This window comes from Bicyclus anynana, chromosome 13 (assembly GCF_947172395.1).
Source record: "Bicyclus anynana chromosome 13, ilBicAnyn1.1, whole genome shotgun sequence".
Classification (NCBI taxonomy): domain Eukaryota; kingdom Metazoa; phylum Arthropoda; class Insecta; order Lepidoptera; family Nymphalidae; genus Bicyclus; species Bicyclus anynana.
The window spans coordinates 6,586,154-6,603,676 of record NC_069095.1 but is presented as its reverse complement, the minus strand read 5'-3'; the positions used below and the strand labels follow the sequence as shown (position 1 = coordinate 6,603,676).

The 17,523-nt window shown below is 36.0% G+C and overlaps 1 protein-coding gene across 1 annotated transcript; it reads right to left on the bottom strand.

Moving 5' to 3' along the window:
- Positions 1–4,674: 4,674 nt before the first annotated feature.
- LOC112043052 (uncharacterized) lies at positions 4,675–17,057 on the bottom strand. Its single transcript, XM_024078314.2, has 5 exons — positions 16,821–17,057; positions 10,759–10,885; positions 9,086–9,231; positions 8,493–8,634; positions 4,675–7,736 (listed from the first exon to the last, which is right to left on the bottom strand). The coding sequence occupies exons 1-5, from the start codon at positions 16,855–16,857 to the stop codon at positions 7,511–7,513; spliced, it is 678 nt and encodes a 225-aa protein (XP_023934082.2). The 5' UTR covers positions 16,858–17,057; the 3' UTR covers positions 4,675–7,510.
- Positions 17,058–17,523: the final 466 nt, after the last annotated feature.

Below are 17,523 nucleotides of genomic sequence, written 5' to 3'. Positions count from 1 at the left end.
AAATTACTTCAGCAGAACTAGATTATAATAGCACAAACTTCACCAAAATATTTGTAAGTAAGTATATATATCCAAACTATTATAGACATTGTTTGCGTTGAAAAGTCAAAAAATTAATTTACAACACATCTTTACTGTGACATCTCACCTTAATGAGGACGAGGAGATGAGCGCAATTGTTGCTTAAGATATTGCTCTAAGATTGTATAAGTGTATGACGAGCTTCACCAAGTTGGTTACTGGATGTATGTAAAATAGTTCTTTATGCCACTGACATATAATAGGCGCATAATTAACGATTGTACCACGAGTGCTACAATCGTTAATTACGCGCAGTACTGCCAATCCGCATTGGGCCAGCGTGGTGGACTTTGGCCTAACCCCCCTCATTCTCAGTGGCGTGCACAAGGTTTTTAACTAGGGTATGCACTATAGGTATAAATTGTACAAAATGGTAAATTTCTTCTCCAGTACAGGGACGTAATGAATCCTCAGGGTATGCATTGTGTTTATGCATCTATGAAGTGCACGCCACTGCTCATTCTGAGAGGAGACTCGAGCTAAGCAGTGAGCCGAATAAGGGTTGATAACGACGCCTTTTTCTACGACCATGATAAAGAAATAAACTTGGTAAGTCTATAGTAATATTATAAAGAGGAAAGATTTGATTGTTTGGTTGTTTGTATGCATTAAATAGGCTACGAAACTACTGAACCGATTTGAAATATTTTTTACTATCGGGAGTACACTATTCCGAGTGCTATAGGCTAGATTTTTGTATCGCCGTGGCTTCCTAGATTTGTCTCATGCCTGAATTTATGTAACCAATGATAAGGAACTGTGTATTTAAAAATTAAAAAAAAAATCGTTGTAGCACGGTTTACCCGTGTGGTAATGAACATTACCTAATGACCTGTTTGGTTTGAGGTTACTTGTATATATATATTCTGTGGTTTTATATTGAGTACATTACGAAATGAGAGTAGAAAAAGTATTTTATACTTTACTTTTACTTAATTACTTTACTTTTACTTAAAGATAACTTTCTTAAATACGGACGCAATTATTTCATATAAAACACAAACTCATAATACACACACGCACACACACACACACACACACTCACACACACTACATTACACAATAACTACATTAAAATTTATAATTCTGTTATTTGATAACTACGTGGTTGTTCTGTGTGGTGAATGTGCGGGGCACCCAGCAATACGGGTTTTCCACCTAGTACGAGGGCCCTTGATACTTGTTTGTAAGACTTAGTTGATGAATAAAGATTTTTTCATATCAAATTAAATATACCTACTCGGTGGTGATACAAAAAATATTTCAGCTTTGACATTGAGGGACTTTAAGTAAATCGTCTTTTGTTCTTTTGTTTTCACAGCACGTAACGCATCAAAGTTGACGAGATCATAGAAATTGTCTCTTTACCGACAACAGGATCTGTCACGCCTCCTCCTTTACTAGAAAATCTTGTAAATACATCTACTATTCTTATAGAACAAGCACCTGCACCAGCTAGACATACTTATAACTAGTCGGAAAAGACTCTCTTATTAGTGGGTAAATAAAAGGTAGCATGTTTCAAGTGTTTAGATCTTCAACTGTCTATGTATAAGTTGCTTATCGCGACGTGTTATACACTGAGCGAATGGGGGCGAGACCAATGTGATAGTACCTACTGCAGCCAATTTTTTTGCCGAGTTTGGACCGTGGTGTCTTTGAAGGTACCAAGTTTCAAGGGTCTAGATGTATAAAGAGTATTGGAACGAAGTTACTTATCGCGCGTTACACGCTGAGCGAATGGGAGTGAGACCACTGTAATAGTACTGTAGCCAATCTTTTTGGCGAGTTTGAACCGTAGTGGCTTTGGTAGGTAGCAAGTTTCAAGGGTCTAGATCTTCAACTGTCGAAGTATAAAGCGTATTGGAATTTGGAACGAAGTAACATATTTTGGGTTACACAAATACACAACTGAGAGAATGGGGGTAAGATCGCTTTCAGCCTTAAAGCCATAAAATGAGGAACGTCTAGTAGGCTCTTTATCTATTAGGTAAACCTACTTTATATAAACCTACTTCACATAAAATGGGGTGCGTATATGTAAATGTTATTATAGCATCACAAAGTATTCACATATTGTTCCATCCCAACATATTCACTTGTCCTTATGAAGTCTAGTATACGAGTGTTAGGTATGTCTATGAGGAGAAAGATGTGACGTCACACTGAGAAGTGACTGAAAATTGAAATCTCGCGTTCATTCTAAGCCCGCTCTTCTCGTTGGCGAACACGCTGGCCAATACACTGGCCATCATGTTGGCGCCGGGTTAAGTTAGCCAACGTTAAGCCAAAGTATTGGCTAACTTCGTTGGCCAATACTTTGGCTAATGCGTGTCAACGTGTTGGCTAACGTGCACAGGGGGCAATATACATATTATTCTCATTCTTAGACTAATTATATAGGGACCTGCCTCGCTAGACGTTACCCCTCTGTCAAAGTATAAGATCAACGATCTAAAGCGGGTATGAAAACCGTTTTTATAGAATCAATGTTTTATTATTGTAATAATTTTGTCGTGTAAAGAGCTCCCTAAAATGCCGTTTTAAGTAGTTGAATGGCATAAAAAACGGTCAACAACTTCTAGTTTACTAAAAGGTGAAGTTAAGTTTAATTTTGTAAATATTATAATAAAGTCAGTTACGTAAGAAACATTTAATAATAGATAAATATCCTTTGAACAATTATCGCAGTAGGTAAAAAAGGGCAATGTTTAATTAACATTTGCGATAGTAATTTAGTGTAACGGTTTAAATTGAGTTAGCGCCGCTACAATTAAGACCCTTTAACTCCAACTTAAGCCGGAAAATCGTACTGTTTCGAACAATTTAATTCTACTTTAGTACCAAATTGTATCCAAAAGCCTACCTCTTAAACCGGTGTTAACTGCGCCTTCAGCTTTGCAGCTTTAATAGTTTATGAATAGAACGGCTGTGATGTACAGACAAGCAAACTACTTGGTTAACTATGTAACTTCAATACTAAACTGTTACAAAAGTTTCTGTAGATATTATTGTGGCTTAACAACATGACTTTGATGACACAGATTTGAGTGAAATTAGGAATAGAGATATCTAACATTTCGTAATATCAGCGTCATATATTATTCCAAAAAACAGGGCTCTTTGAAAAAAGAAAGCGCAGCTTCATCTTTGTTACGCAGCACGCAGACCTCACAATAGGAATTAAACACATTTATGTAATTTATACCTAATAACTGTCCTCTCGGGAAACTTCGCGATATCTTTACATTCAAAATTCCTCACTGCCTGAAGACGAAAGTTTTCGAACAGAGCGCGTTGCTAGTGTTGACTTCGGTTCCGTGACTTGGCTCCGTCACTCAATGGGCGATGGAGCGAGCTATGCTTGGAGTTTTTTTGCGTGATCGAATCCAAAATGAGAAGATCCGCAGAAGAACCAAAGTCACTGATATAGCTCAGTGAGTCGCGAAGCTGAAGTGGCAATGGGCAGGGCACATAGTTCGAAGAGCCGATGGACGTTGGTGTACCAAGGTGCTAGAATAGCGACCCCGCACCGGAAAGCGCCACTAGGTGGACTGAGGACATCAAGCGGGTTGCAGAAAGGTAGCTACGAGTAGATGCGGCTCAAGACTGTTTTGTTTGAAAGTCCATGCAAGAGGCCTATGTCCAGCAGTGGACGTCCAGCGACTGTTAATGATGAAGATGATATCTAATAACAAAGCGTTAGCTTTTAGTTTTATCTGTTCTGCTAATAACTGTTTTCATTTTTTATTTTCAAGTTTTTCATTTCAAGTCTTATTGAATAAGATAAGAAGAGGTGCATAACCTGGTATTAAAATGCTCTTGTCCCTATTATAAAACTCACTTCGTTCGTTTTATAAAATGCATATAAATATTGGTACCTACCTAGTACCTAGGTGGATTGTAGTAGGTCGTTATGTGATGTTAAACAATATTACACGTTATTGTAAAGTGTCCTGTTATACATATGTGTACTCTCTTGAAAACAGCTTAATATGTAAATACAATATGTGTGAGAATGGATATGTATGGAAATGTATGAATTTAAATACAAATCACTGTATTTACCAGTTACCACACTGGGTATTGTTTTATTTCTATTGCTCAGTAATATTTAAGTAGATATGTAACGTTTAAAAACTCCATGTTACCAGTAGTGTTACGTTTGATATAGATTACCTACCTTGCGATAGATAGCTTATTTATAGCCGACTTCAAAAAAAGGAGGAGGTTCTCAATTTGACGAGTATGGGTTTTTTAATATACTCGTAATTACCACATAATTTCATTATTTATTGACCAATTTCGAAAATTATTTTTTCTTTGAAAGAGTATATTATACTCACTTTCAGATTAGCCAGAATTTTCACGAAAATCGGTTCAGCAATTTTGTATTAAAATCAAAATTACTAAAATAGGCTCTTTTTTTATTTTGGGAAGTTTATTTTTTTTGGTACCTTCTTCAAACCGATCAATAGGTTAACGATGCGATGCGTCCGATAATTACGATAAGGATATGTGGACGCCTACCAGAAAGCGGAAACACAATTTAAGTGGCGGACGGAATAATTGTAAGGGCAGTAAAACGCATAATTATGTTTTATATACAATTTATTTTCACAAATAAAAATATTATTTGAGCTTTCTATAAAGTATCCTACATATCATAAATAAATTAAACATTACAATATAAACAATACGACATTAACTAACAAAAAAATATAAACATAAATTAGTTGATTTTATTAGCCAGAAGACAATAATTCCTTTTAATATAACAAAGCACTTAGACAAATTATCTTATTTATACGTATTTTTTAATGATCCCGATGTTACCTATGGCTGACCGAACATATTAACACTAATAAGTATAATTAACATTTACATAGATTTTATGAGCTCTCGACCTTTGATCCAACCGCATCATAATAATACATTCAATTATCTATTATAATCACGACGCTGACGATCAATGATCTTATTAGTTCATTAATATCACATACACGGAAATTTAACACAAATGTGAAGGCTGTATGGTCACAGACCATAACCTGCCGACTAGGGAACCTCACATATATACATATTATTGTCTATGGATGAATGTAAGGTTTCCATTCAATTTTCATTGGTACGCGACGACACGCATTCGCTTCTTAGAGACATGCCTCATCAGTGCTTTGAGTTGTGTCGTCACAACGGACATAGTACAATAGAATGATGCACGTCCCCAGTCAGTCTTAACAGTGTATCGAAACAAATGAAACACTGTCCGTCGTAGCAACGAAGCTTCGTTGAAATGTCGCTGAGACAACGCAATGTTTTTTTTTTTTTAAAAAAGAATATTTGTCATATCTTTTAAATATGACCAATATTCCCATTACCCTCCAACTAGTCGGGATATACTGTATTACGAGTGGGTACGACAATACACCAACGGGTCGGGGATGGAACCACCACCCCTCGGTGATGAGACCGTCCGCTCTTACCGTTGGGCTATTGAGGCTCTGTTTACTACGCAGCGTCGTCGCTGCGACGTCACTACGCAACGAAATAATGGGGCTCGCTCTAAGATTAGACAAGCACATCATGTTAAGATGTCAGAAAAAATGATTTATTTTTTTATACATACGTATATACATAATTATACCCAATGTACACGGCATTACTACATACTACATCTAAATCAACTTGTATTCTAAATGAACTAAATGAACCCCTAAGTAAAATACGATTTGATTTATTAGGGTGGGTACTCTAAATATTATGTGAAAATATATATTTTAATAGTGTCAAGATACTGCTTCGTAAAAGGTTTTTATTTGCTTACAGCGAATTTTATTTATTTGATAAAGCTCTTACGTTCGCTCCCTTGCCACGATTGTATTATTGTTTGTCGTATATCACTTTATTACATTATTTGGAATACTTGTTTGTATATATCTAAAAATAGGGATTTACTTTATATCGTTTATTACATTTTGATAAATAAAATATAATATATTTAATTGAAGTAAGATGTTCTTGACCTTAAGAATCTATTGCAATCTGATACTCATTATATTTGTAACTTATCTAAATTAAATTGAAATGAAATATTTATATATGTTTACTGCTGGTTCAATAATAAATAAAGATCTTAAGAAATTGGACGCTACGGATGAAGTATTCTCAACGAAGGCGGTTGCCAAAGAAAGTTGAGAACCTATGCTCTATAGCGTAGTCAATTAGGTACAATATATCATGAAATATATTGTATCTCCAAGAGTACTAGCGGACGCCCTCGACTTTGTTCGCGTGGATGTTTTTCACAAATCCCGCGGGAACCATGGATTTTTAAAGGATGAAAAGTAGCCTATGTAATCTAGAGGAAAATTTATACATACATACACATTTACTCACACACACACACACAGGGCCGGACCGTCCATACGGCGAACGGAGCGGTCGCTCCAGGCGCCAAATCCTAGGGGGCGCCGAAATGGTAAAGAGGCTACGAACTTTTCAAACGTCCCTAGTATATAATGTTAGGAGCAAACAGGAAAGGCGCCATAATTGGATCTCGCTCCATTCTAAAATTTACCTTGGTCCGGCGCTGCACACACACACACACACACACACACACACACACACACACACACACACACACACACACACACACACACACACACACAGACTTTCGCCTTAAAATATTAGTGTGATACGAGTACTGTGTATGTAATATTACAATGATGACAGTCCATTCCTGGCCCCGAGAACGTTCGCATTTGGTTCACAATGGTATTTTACAATTTGGGACTATATTATATTTTGAATTTAGATTTTTTTATAAAGTTCTTTTTCGTACTACAATGATAGGTACAATTTATCATGATTAAAATTATATACGTGATTTATTTGGAAGTAAAAAGACAAAAAAAAACAATTAGGTTAGGTACATAATGTAATCAAATTTGAAAATTAAAATCATCACAAATGATTATTTCTAACTTGAAAAAGAATCTTGTGTTTTCGACAGCTTTGGACATAATCAGTCACAGTTTTAAGTCATGACATAACGTCATGGCAGTTTAATTTTTTTAAAACATTCACACATTATTTAGGTACTTGTACCGAATCGTAAATCTATGATTTTTACAGTCGAGGCGAGTAAAGTCAGCCATTGACACGTTTTTTGTCACGTTTCTGCAGGGCAAACGGCAGCGAAGACGTTTTATAAGTCGAGCCGTCATGCACAGCGACCAATACACGATTAATTTTAGTCGTGGGTGCTGCAGAAACGTGAGAATAATTGATCGTCAATGGCGTGCGTAAAGGATGGCGGTGAACAGTGGTGCGGCGAGCGCGGACAATGCCACCATGTTCTGTGCTAGTACCCACGCCATGCGCCGCAGCAGCGGCATGCATGCAACGCCATCGAGCACGACTATTCTTACAGTCGAGGCGGGTAAAGAAGGGCTCCTGAGATGGCGGTGAGCAATGGCGCGGCGAGCGCAGGCAATGGCGGCAAGGGCGCAGCGCAGTGAGCCCTCGTCTGCGCGTTGCACGCCGCCACGTCCTGCGCCAGCACCCACGCCATGCGCCGCAGCAGCGTGCCGGCCGCCAGCGAGCATGCGCGTCCCGCCAGCGACACGCACGACACGAACTCGTCGCGGGCGCTGTAGAACAGGATCATAATTATTATCATCAAAGTAATTAAGACTTATAAGCTCCACGGTAAAAGTGCCGGACTCATCACTCAGAGGTCGTGTTATACGAGTAGCTTTCATCATCGTCGTCAACCTGTTTCTGTGCTATTTCTAATGCAAAGAAAGCTACATTATACGGATGTTCTATTTCCTCTCGTATGAGGACAGACGATTTGGAGTTCGTATCAGAGGACGAAAGCGAAAATTGTGTGATAAGGATCGTTCTGTTGATTCTAGTGTGATAAACATGAAAATGAATAATGAAACGAAAACACCAAGGTCCTCGTAACGTTGATGCACCGGCGTATACATTTGCATAAAAAACCATTGAATACCCAAAAAATATGCATCTATTTGTTGACATAAACGTACGAGTAATTGAATGACAACGCAGCTAAACTAGGGTCCTCATACGTGAGTGTGATATATTGTAGCAACTCAACAATGACTATTACTGGATGGCAATTGATCTCTACAAAACATCTATATATAAACTGATCTACATACTTACTTGTTATGTAATACGTTCTTTAATTCTACTGGGAGGACATTTACCAGCAAAATTCACTGTTACTGTTGAAGTAGAGAAGATTCTGTGAACGCTATTTGTAGCTCGTCTATGCAGCGTGAATAGTCCGGCAATACTGTTGCCTAGCAAGATGGTTTCTACAAGAATTCTATTATAGTAATACCTACGTTATATAAATTGCCTGGTAGGATATTTACCAACACATTTCACTGTTTTTGTTGAAGTAGACGAGGTTCTGTGAGCGCTCAGAGATGTCCCGCACCGCCATCTGTAGCTCGTCTACACAGCGTGACCAGTCGGGCGATACTATTGCCCAGCAAGATGGCTCCTTCAGGAAGTCTAAATATAAAAGTATATTAATATTAATATTTTTTTAATTCGCCAGTTTTTTTTAAATAGTATCTAGGTACTTCGATTTCGAAGATGACCGACTCTATGCCGACTTTGTGCAAGGCAATCACTGCAGTTATTATTTAAATTTATCTTTATTAGATTAGTTCATTAGTATTTATAATTATTATTAGGTGTGAAATCACTCGCGATTTATACCATCATTAGTTTGTTGGTAAACAGTGCACATCGAGTATGGCTTTCGGTTCTCTTTCTAAGATTGCAAATGCTTCGAAAACTAGAAAAATTTATAGGAATGACAGATCTTGATCACAGAACCTGTCTATAGCAAATGTCATTCCTATACATTTTTCTAGTTTTCGAAGCGTTAGAGATCGAAGAAAGAAAATCGATGTTCCACTTAGCTACAGGGGCAGTATAGATATCTCGTCAATCGCACCTCTTCGCAGGGCCGTATCATTGGTGCACAGGAACCTCATGAGGACTCGGGCGCCCCCTATCTGCTGCTGCACAAGCTTCTGTCCGTCAGTGGGTAAGCATTTCTTGATCCAAGCGTCCATGCACGCCATGCCGGTTTGGTACGCCCTGATGAAAGAAAGGTAACATTGCAACATTGCAATCGTTTATAGTAGACCCGCGAAAAAAAATATTACTTTAGCCATTTGAAATGCTATTTTAGCCTCGCTGTGGAACAAAAAAAGTATGTTTCAGACAGATTACAAAAATAAGAAAATCAATGTTTCTTATTTTTGTAATCCACTTTTGAAGCTTCTGCTAAAACTATTATATATTCTGTGACTATACCGCTAATGCGAGTGTAACCACGCGCAAACCCAACACGAAATGGCAGTGTAAACAAGTTGGATATTCTAAAACGTGCCTAACAAAATATTCGATGTGTAGAGAATTCTGTACATATTTGAACGATGTGAATAGCTAGTCGACGCCTGCCGGCGCATCGTCACGTCCGGCCCATTGAAATACGAGGAAATGAACGTTCCATACATTCACTGCGAAAGTACTGCCTTTTATATGCAGTATCGTCTAAAAATATAACTAGCTGTCACGATAGACGTTGTCCTTAACTTAAACCACTTTTTATGCCACATTTTACATAAAGCTAACATAATCTAACAAATTACTTTCTAAACTACAGCCTTTCTTGATGAGTACTGTTTACCAAATTAATGAAAATAAATTTGATTAATAAGCTTAGAACAATTAGTTAATATATTTTATAAAACATTTTATACACAAACCATACATAAATAAGATATGAAATGTCATGCATTATCTACCTTCATTTCTAATTTCTTTGTTAGTAAACATTACTCATCAAGAAAGGCTGTAGTATAGTTAGTTTATATGCCGTAAAATAACGAGAGTAATACGCTAGTAGTAATCATACCCAATAGGGATGATGACAGTTTTTTAAATTGTATATAAATTAAGAGTATGCTAATAGTAAAGCAATTTTGTAAAAGTAACAGGGTATCTGCGATCATTACTTTCGGAGTTACAGGGATTTAAAGGGTCAAATTCGCGGCGCTGTCGCGGATCCTTGAAAGACGCTCCATACAAAATGGCACGAGTTAGTGACGTCGTTGGCTCGCTGATCGTTAGATTAGTATGGGCGTTCAAACAAAATTACTAATATCTTTGTTATTTGTGCGTTTATGTTAATAGATAATTTATTGAAAAATGTACACACACATTTAATGTAAGGAAGCTAAAACTGTGTGAATTTTTATTTAATTACGATAAAAGATTTTTATTAGACTTTGAAATTTTATACCTACTCTTATTTATTTTGCAAATATCCAGTCAATCTTTGCTTTTTATGTATAAATTAATTAACATTGACCTTATTTACCCGAATGTATCATAAAAATCAATATATTCAAACCTAGTCATCATCCCCATTATGGCTGGGCAGGGAAAACAACACGAGCGAAAAAAGGAAGTGTCAACTAATTTTAAAGGAGCTCCTTGTCCCGGGTCTAAAGCCCTCGACTTTACTTGGCGTTTTTTTTTCTGTCACGTTAAATTCATGGAATATATTCATTTCTACGTAGCGAGTTTTAATTTAACTTGAGAATGTATGGTGCTTACGTGCAATGTGCATCCAGTTCTTCCTTGGTCCTCGGTAACCCCACAGGGGTCCGCGGTGTCGACTCCACACACGTTTTTAACTCACTCGCATCACAGCTGTCCTCGCTTAGCTGTGCACCTCCTCTGTCTAGATACACATATAAGAGGGTTAAAGATTAGGAGGATTATAGAGGTAGCACATAAGTAAGATGTTATTTTTTGCTTTTTAGTTAATCTTTGAGTTGGAAGTCGGTTGAATATTTTTTTATTGATTTTTTTTTAATTATAAAGTAATACGGTTTAGTCTAACGTTATGAAATTATGTATATTATTACAATATTGAAATTATTTATTAAATGTAAAAAGATCAATCTGAGTTTAAATAATTAATAATAAAGCTAAAGATTATAATCTTTAGTTTTAGTCAAATCAGTATCTTAAAAAACGAAAAATTGTATTCATGACATTGATGAATTATTTTCAGCAAATGACAGACAATGTAATAAAGTATAGATAGTTTAGTATCCACAGGATGTCCCGTAATTAATGGATAATACACAATATGCAAATAGTAGATACACCATCTAAGTATCTAAAACTAATTTGAATAGTTTTCCAAATATCCCTAGGGTGACCAGTAGGTATATATTTTTTTTGGATTTTTCAAAACTTTTTATATTGAATCAATTTTTTCAATGCTGGAATTAAGATTTTGAAGATCTGATTTTAAAAACCATTATTTATTAAAATAGTATTATAGAAGGTTGGTAATTTAATCCGCAATGTGTTACAAAAATCAGATCTTTAAAATTAATTACTGCAGCTGAAGCATTGAAAAAACTGATACAAGAAAGAAAAATTTAAAAAATCCGAAAAAAGAATGTAACTTGGTCACCCTAGGGATTTTTGGAAAATAATTCAAATTAGTTTTAGATAATTAGGTGGTATATCTACCGTTTGTGTATTATCCATTAATTACAAGACACCCTGTATATAGTTTGTTAGATGGAACTCGTACGCCCTCGTAACAATCATGGACACAAAAAAAATATTAAAATCTTATCTGTGTACGATATACCTACTTAATTCACACATTCGTTACGAAAAGCAGGAAAATTGATTTTTGCTCCAGCTAAGAATTCTAAGATTGAACCACGAGAAAATGAGACGTTTAAAAAAGAATCATAAGTGTAAAGGGAGTGACAGGGTAAATTTGGCTGCCGTGCGCAGTACAGAATTTTTCATCTCACAGCAGGAAACATACAGCGAGGAAATTACTAGGAGGAAATTACCTAAGCGAGAATTCAACTTTTCAATTTGGCAATATACACTGTAGTGTGTAGATTTAAAATTATAGTATCTCCACCAGAATGTTCACTATGTTTTATAATTTTTAATTCATAACAAAAAAGAATATTTTTATTTACATGCTACATGTATAAGGTTACATGTATGCAGGCTTTGATCGATGACCTTATTAAAATATTTGTTTTATAAAACGGAATCGAATGAAAATTAAAATACACAAAATATAACTTACTTAAAAGCCGTGATAGCCCAGTGGATATGACCTCTGCCTCCGATTCCGGAGGGTGTGGGTTCGAATCCGGTCCAGGGCATGCACCTCCAACTTTTCAGTTGTGTGCATTTTAAGAAATTAAACATCACGTGTCTCAAACGGTGAAGGAAAATATCATGAGGAAACCTACTTACCAGAAAATTATCTTAATTCTCTGCGTGTGTGAAGTCTGCCAACCCGCATTGGGCCATCGTGGTGGACTATTGGCCTAACCCTTCTCTTCTTAAGTGGAGACTCGAGCTGCTTTAACTTCGAGGATTAACCTTATTTGTGAAAATTCACATTTTAAAAAGTTGCCTTATTAAACGACTTTTGCTTGCAGATTTGGCCGAGCAAAAATAACTTTTCCGTGCAAGTGAGATGAAATAGTCAGCAAAATTGCTATTTGCTACAAGTGCACATATTGCCTAGCTAAGGTTTATAAGGTCAAACTTTAAGGACCATGCTTATTTCTAAACTTTCATTTTGTAAAAAGTTACTTTAAAAAATAGTTAAAGTTACTTTAAAAAAATTATGAAATGACTGTAAAAATGATTGATGCCTGCCTAGTCAGTAAAAAATACTTGTGTTTGCTGATTTGAGCGAGCAAAATTAACTTTTCCGAAAATGAAATGAAAATAATATAGATGCACGTACAGTTTCACTTTTCACCCTATCAATGCAAATTATTCATAATTTCATTTATCAAACCATATGCGGCTCACTGCTGAGCTCGAGTCTCCTCTCAGAATAAGAGGGGTTACCCCAATAGTCCACCACGCTGGCCCAATGCGGATTCCACACACGAAAAGAATTAGGAAATTCTCTGGTTTGCAGGTTTCCTCACGATGTTTTTCCTTCACCGTTTGAGACACGTGATATTTAATTTCTTAAAATGCGCATAAATGAAAAGTTGGAGATGCCCGGACCGGTTTCGAACCAACACCCTCCGGAATCGGAGGTAGAGGACATATCCACTAGGCTATCACGGCAAGCAAAATACACGAATATACAGAACTCATACAAGTATACCTAAGTCTACCTGGCATTTTGCCCGGTGAGACTGTAACTAAAAATGTAAAAGTCAATTTAAACGGTATGATATAGGGTTATATTGGCTGGAAGGTGCAATTTTATAGAGCTTCGTCAGTGATGAAGAGGCAATCATTTTTCAAATGGATTCTTTATTACCTGCGAGGTGTTAACTTATAGTTTACGCTATCTGCTTCGACGCTACCTAACTGTAGATAGTTTGTTTGTATGATTTTAAAATTATTTTCTTCGGATTTACAATTGGAGTTTTCAAAGATTACGCTTTATTAAACAAAGGTCACTACATAGCCAGGCCCACCACTCGACCCACCATGCTGCTATGATGCGGGTTGGCGACCTTATGGTGATGATGTTCGATCTTGTAACGATCACTAGTTGTTAATGATAGCAACGCACGGGGTTGTAACACCACTAAGTATGCCTATACATACTTTGTTACTATTATACCTGTGCGAAACCAACTAAAGTATGCTTTATACATCACTAGCGGACCCTTAGACCCAAAGATTTTCTACTATTAGACATGTTACGTGCCTAATAGTAGAAAATCACCGCATAAAGTGATCCGAATTAGCTACTCAACTGAGCGCACACATGCACACTTTTGTGTTTACTTACTTAATGTAAGATTTTACACTTCGTGAACACACAACTCGATATTGTAGATAATATATAGTTATTTATTTGTTTAGATAACTTTCGTTATTTACGGTGCGACTAAGTAAAATTAAGTCAACTAGCCACTTTTGTCAGCCTCAGTATCGACGCGCTAATGACATATTATATTGGCTAGTATAAAATCTTTGCTTAGATCTCGTTGCAAAATCTGCTCTTTGCGAACGTCTATAATATTAGACTACCTTCCAGCCAATATGTCAAGCCATCTTTACGTCAAACAGTTTTCAAGATTTCATGATGTTTCGTGATAACCTTTCGCTTTTATATGTATACTCAGACTCATGAACGTCTTTGATGCGAGTAAGCTCGATTCACCGTAAGCTTTCTGTAACATTTTCAGTGACGGAACAAGATAATTCACTTGTGATGCAAAGTTAAAGACAAACCGATGCTCTTTTAACAGAATGTAGACTGCTAAGATAGATAACTGAAAGAAAGAAAGAAAGAAAGAAAGAAAAGATCTTTATTTTTAAGTAATGCCACATATCACATTAAATCTAAATTATAACATTATGGCTTAACGTCCACTCAAACAGTGGAGCACTAAAGAATGCCCTGTAATATGTGGCACAACCTAGAAAAAGGCCCCAACTCAGCATTTTGCCGCATACTTTCATTAAAAAAATTATCTGTGGTAAATCACTTATTTAGATTGCTTTTATTATTATCATCGATATTTTAAGAGCCCTGCCAAGTCGAGCAAAAAAGTACCATCCTTTTCTCAAAACAATTCAAGCCATTTTCAGTATATGTGTATAGCCCAGTGGATTTCACCTCTGCCTTCGATTCAGAAGATTTAGGTTCGAATCCAGTCAAGGGCGTATACCTCTAACTTTTCAGTTATGTCGATTTTTAAGTAATTAAATATCACGTGTCTTAAACGGTGAAGGAAAAACATCGTGAGGAAGGCATACATGAGAATTTTCTCAATTCTCTACGTGTGTGAAAACTGCCAATCCGCATTTGGCCAGCGTGGTGGACTAACGCCTAAACCCTCTCATTCTGAGAGGAGACTTGTTCTCAACAGTGAGCCGAATATGTCAAAGATGATGATATGTACGGTGCTATGCGACTCATATTATATTCGCAACCTAAGGTTAACAAAACAAAACTATAGATTTATATTTTTTTCCCTCAATTGAAATATAGTTATCATAATACTTTTATTTATATATCCCTGAAAAAATATGCTTTCAATTTCTCTTCAAAAGGTTTTCTACGACCATCTTTATTTCATTGTGGTCCGAAGCTTCATAACGGTGTTTTTATAGCTTGCGGTATAATAGTGCTACGATGCTATGAGTACATAACTATCGATAATTTATTTATATTGTTTTAATTATATTATCAAGCGAGTAGCAGGAATTCGCTGGATGCAGGTGGCTCAGTATCGTGATGTTTGGAAGTCCCTACAAAAGGCCTATGACCTGCAGTGGACGTCCATCGGCTGATATGATGATGATGATTAATTGTTTATAATTTTAGTTTACACATATTATCCTATCTTATTCTACAAGGAGAATAAGTAGACGGTAAATTAACCCGTAGCTGTTTCAAAATTGAGATTGTTTGTTTGTTTTAAAACTTTCATCATTATCAACCCATTTCGGCTCAAGGCTCCAGTCTCCTCTCAGAATGAGAGGAGTTAGGCCAATAGTCCACAGTGCTGGCCCAATATGGATTGGCAAACTTTACACACGCAGAGAATTAAGAAAATTCTCTGTTAGGCAAATTTCCTCACGATGTTTTTCCTTCAACCTTTGAAACAACTCAAAAGTTGAAGGTGCATGCCCCGGACTGGATTCGAACCCATATCCTCCGGAATCGGAGGCAGAGGTCATTTTCGCTGGGTTATCACGTTTTTTTAAACTTTAATGCTCATAAATAACATGGGCGAAACAAACCTATCTAACCTTAAACATACCCTGAGGCATTAAGCTTGATGGAATGAGATATTAAATTTCGTTTTTATTTTAAAACAACATGATAAAACACTAACTACCCTTAGTGAACGTTACAACGACTCTGTCATATAAAATTAACGTTAAAAGCGTCTTTAAAAGGATTTAAACTACATACTCGTACATCGCTCAAACATGCTTTAAAGTCTCTTGTGCTAATTTTACTTGAATTTTTAATGACACGCTATTTAAAATCTGTGATAACTTTAAATTTATTTAATTATGTGTTAATTGAATGACTCAATTAACACAAAAATGCTTAATAATTGCATTATTTTATTTAGAGATAGATCTACAATAATACAAAATCGGCAAAACACACAATCGAAGAAAGAATTAAGAATTAAAACTATCCTACTAATATTATAAACGCGAAAGTTTGTATGGATGTTTGGATGTATCAATATAAATCGTTTAGATGTATGTTTGTTTGGATGTTTGTTACTCTTTAACGCTGCTACTTCTGAAGCGTTTTCGCTGAAATTTGGAGTAGAAATAAATTTTACTCTGGATTAACACATAGACTTATCCCGAAAAAAATCATGGTTTCCCGAGATTTGCTAGAACTAATGACTTTGATAATATGAATGTTTGTTACTCTTTCACGCCTCGACTACTGTACCGAATTAGCTAAAAATTGGTATTAAGATATATTATAGTCTTAACACTCAGGCTACTTTTTATTCCGGAAAATCCATGGTTCCCAAGGGATTTGTGAAAACTAAATTCCACGCGGACGAAGTCGCGGACGTCCGCTAGTAATTAATAATTAATTAAACACGGTGGATAACAACATTTATAAAAAATAGAATTAGAAAAAATACTTTACATACTTGCAAATAAAATAGCTGTTAGAAGAATGAATAACATTATTTCCTTTTTATTTCACAAATTATTAATGTCTATCTTTATTGTCACAACTTATAATTCACTACTTTACTATATTGATTTGCTTTGTTATTTTTTAATTTAAACAAAAACACTATTCATACGCAAAATTGCGTTCGTGAAGCGAAAAGTTCGTATGTTACGATATCGAAGTACGAAAGTTAGTGACGTCCCTTCAGGACCAGCTCTCCCGGTACACTAACTTGATAATGGAGGAGAAAATGGTTGTTTTCACTTAGGATTCCTGCTGGGAATTAAGTTAACTGCGACTAAACAAATTAATCTAAACTTGAACATACAAATAGTGACACAAAATATAATGGAATGGTAATACTTAAATAAGTAATGTCATTTATTTTAACTTCCCACGTAAAAAGTATCGTATTGTAAGATTAACTCATTTTATTACCACAAACTACTTAGGGTTTTGTAACTTTAAAATTAGTTTGTTTATATGTGTTGCTGTGCGCCAGTTTTTGGGAATGTCTGTAATATAAATGTTATAACAATTATTATTACAACCCGCCAACCCGCAGTTGAGCGGGATGGTGGGTCGAAGCTCCATATTCCCTCTCCTAAAAGGAAGGAGGGATATAATACTTACAGGAAGTAATCCGAATGCCAAAAAAGCCAGTAAAAGGAAAAGAA